Below are 3,698 nucleotides of genomic sequence, written 5' to 3'. Positions count from 1 at the left end.
TTGATCTGAGTAATCCTGTACTTAGATAACTGGGTGTCTTAATCAATCATAGGTGTAATAATGAGGGTTTTGAGTCTTATGCTTGTATTAGAGACTAATCCTCCTATTGATTGATCCTTTGCCTGAGTTTTCTTGTCTTTGAACACCCTCGATTGAATGTCAGGCTGCTCTGGGTACTTGCTTTGACTTGATGAAAATCCTGAAGATATGTCATCTCAGGGGGGTCAAAAATTAGGGTATGACACATGCCTAACACCCCTTTGCCTTCGAGAGCTCTGAGACGCTCTTCAATCAGACGATACCTCTCGGCTTCCTCAGGTGCACCATCAGCACTATGCCTCGATACCTGATCAAAGTTTTCAACATTGAAATCCAAATTATCACGGTTCTGATTATCTCTCCTTCCCAACAGACGAGACGGAGGTGGAGGTGGAAACCCATGATACTGATTGAAAGGATTATAGTGCCCTCCCAAGCGATCAAACTCATTCGGATCATGATGATCGTCAATCCTGCCAGATACATCGTCAAACAGCCTCGAATGTCCTCCATTTTCGACGAGAACTCGCAAGTCATCCTGCCCCTTGGTCACATTAGTCAATGCTTCCATAAACTGCGCCATCTGCGCATTCATCTGCTCTGTCAATTGAGCTCTCATCTCAGCCATTTGTTCCTGAATCTGTTCCATCTGTCTTCTCTGATTGCTCCTAGTCGGATACGGGTGATTAGCCGTCTTAGAACTCCTTCTGGTAACAAAACAGCGAGACATAAGATATAAGACCTGCAAAACCTGCAAATATATGACATGTATGATATATGAATGATATGCATGAAATGTTTGTCAATTTTCAGGTATCCAAGAGTTCATCCCACTTTCAGATAGGACATAGCAACCTTGATACAGAATATATTTGAACAGCAATCCACACACGAGAATAATTCATCAAACTGAGCATACTTCATTCCAACATAATTGCAAATTTGAGTTCATACAACCAAACACATAACCGTCACGAAGTGCTCATAAGGCATACAAAAGAAATCCAGAATATAACAAAATGCGACCCCATCCAACAATCCTGGACATGGGTGCCAAACATCAAGAATAAACAGCAAATCAATCTCCATGGCAATACTAGGATCTCTTGGTAATAGAATGAGCTCCCGCATCTCCTCTCCGTTGGGCTCGGAGTCTTGTTAATTCTTCTTCAAGTCTAGCAGACTTAGCCTTTTCTTCCGTCAATTGTTTTTCTGAATCCTGCATCCTTCTCTTGCTATTGTTTTCGGACCTTCGCAACTTCGCACATTCCTGTTGTTTTCGGTACAAGCTTTCTTCCATCAAGTCATGAGATCGCCTTTGAGCATGTGTCATGTTTGAACCTTCACCTTGCGCATGTTTGAGCCTACGAGCCAATTCCGCCTTTTCGCGATCTTGAAAATACCTCTCCAAGCCAACCTCTCGGTCCTTTGATTTCAACTTGATGTTGTCCGCTTCGGTTTGAATATAGAGTTCAGCTGCAACTGTATCAGATAAAACCGTGGGAGGTTGCTCATACAATGGACATGACCTCGCAAATGGCAACAACAGATTTGCCACTCTTGCTTCAATCCACTTCCGGTAAGGACCCATGGCAATAGGAACTTTCTTGCTCAAAGTATTTTGATCTCTTTTGTGAACTTTAGTCCAAGCATATGCTATCTTTTCTAGCTCCAGGGGGTCTTCACCATCAGCAAAGTACACTGATTCAAACGCTTCTACATCATTCTGAGCCCTTTCCATTGCATATCCCAATTGACGATAGGCGAGCGTGGGATTGTAACTAATGCAACCTCTGGTTCCCATGAGAGGAACGTTGGGATATTGACCGCAACTAGTGATAATGCTCCAGACTTTCCCCACACAATAGTTCCACCTGATATCATAAGATGTGAGGTTAACAATCCTCTCTGACCACTTAAGGGAACTCTTCTTGAGCACAAAAGGTCCTCTCACCGGCAACTGCAACATGAACCACCGATACAACAACGGAAGACAAGAACCAACAACATATCCTCCCTTCTTACTTCTCGCATGGATCGAAAAAAGAGCATCCGCAAGCAACGTTGGAACGGGGTTTTTGTTCATAAAGACACAAATCGCCGCCAAACTCACAAAGTTTTCTCTTGATGGGAATAAGACAATACCATAGATCATGATAGCAAGCAAACGACTAAAATCAACCCACTGCTCCTTCTTAGCCACATCCTCAGCCTTACTAATCAGAAAGCAAAGATAGAAACCAGAAACACCGCCCGATGACTTCCAATTTCTTTCCACCTCCTTTATACCCATGTGAAGAGCTTCAGCTACTTTTTCAAATCTCACAACTTCGGGAACCCGAACAAAAGGTACATCATCAGTGATCCGGATGTTGAGTATGTAAGAAAACTCCTCGAGTGTTGGCACCAATTGATAGTCTTGAAATGTAAAACACCTCAAGTGCGGATCATAGAACTGAAACAAGGTGATCAAAGCCATTGGATCGAAAGATGTGTTGAGGATGGAGAGCAAATTGCCATAATCATGATTGAAGTCACGGAGAACCTCCCCTTCCAACCGAGAACTCAAACCAATCAACCCCGAAACATCAATACCCGGAATCTTATAAGCTTTGGTATGCCTCGTGCGTTCTTTGACAGTATCAGTGGGAATGTCCATCTTCAACTTGGGTGAACTCCTGAATATCCCTGAAAAATATGACATGCAAATGCTCATTATTATATACATTTTTTTTGCATTTCTTTTGGGAAATAAATATGCTATGATGCAAAGTGGTGGGGCTTGTTGCCGCCCACCAGGCATTCTGGACTGCCGGTAACACACATAATACAGAGCCAAAGGTTCGGCCCCCAGATGGTATACCATACGGAACATGGAATGTCAATTCACGGGACCAAAGCCCATAGTCACTAGTACACTGGAATAGAACACAGATCACCACTCGAACAAGAACCATAGTACCCCACGAACAGGAACAATAGTACACTCGAACAAGAACAGCGATAACCCACGAACAAGAACAGCGGTAACCCACGAACAAGAACAGCGGTCACCAACAATGTACCTGTTAAGCAATGATTGATTCCCGCCCCACTCACGGGTAAATCTAGGCCAAGGTAGGTCGAAAAGCCAACAGAGGATCGAATGTAGGCGTTATCATACGATATTGCCTCATTCCACCAAGCTCTGCCCGTGGATACGTGCTCAGATCAATCAGGCATACGCCTTCTGTCCGTCATTGCCACTCTAGTCCTAGTTCCTATGGTATCACTCATAGCCTGGGTATTGGGCCTTTTACCTCTTGAAACACCCACCCACAAACAGAAATCCAGCCAGTCCAGAATATGATGCAGAAAAGTAAAAGCGCACATAGAATGCAATGCAAACAGATAAATATGCAGAGCGATAAAACACCCAATGATAAACACACAAGCGCTAGGATCGACTCGCTGAGTCCGGACCAGCAACAGGTCGAGACGTCCCCAGCAGAGTCGCCAGCTGTCGCTACCGCGAAAATTAACAGAGTCGCCACTAACATATTTATCCTGAAAAGGAAGGGAATGCTAGCAAACCACAAAACAAAACAACGGTCTCACGACCAGAGAAAAAGGGTAAGGGAGTCGGTTACGCGAGGGGAAGGTATTAGCACCCCTCGCGC

General features: G+C 44.1%; 1 protein-coding gene across 1 annotated transcript; it reads right to left on the bottom strand.

The window, feature by feature from the left end:
- Window positions 1–1,135: 1,135 nt before the first annotated feature.
- LOC131597259 (uncharacterized) lies at window positions 1,136–2,698 on the bottom strand. Its single transcript, XM_058869966.1, has one exon. It carries the CDS (start codon window positions 2,696–2,698, stop codon window positions 1,136–1,138), a length of 1,563 nt encoding a protein of 520 aa, XP_058725949.1.
- Window positions 2,699–3,698: the final 1,000 nt, after the last annotated feature.

This window comes from Vicia villosa, linkage group LG4, assembly GCF_029867415.1.
Source record: "Vicia villosa cultivar HV-30 ecotype Madison, WI linkage group LG4, Vvil1.0, whole genome shotgun sequence".
NCBI classification, from domain to species: Eukaryota; Viridiplantae; Streptophyta; class Magnoliopsida; order Fabales; family Fabaceae; genus Vicia; species Vicia villosa.
Note: the sequence above shows the minus strand (reverse complement) of the source record. Positions and strands in the feature narration are given on the sequence as shown.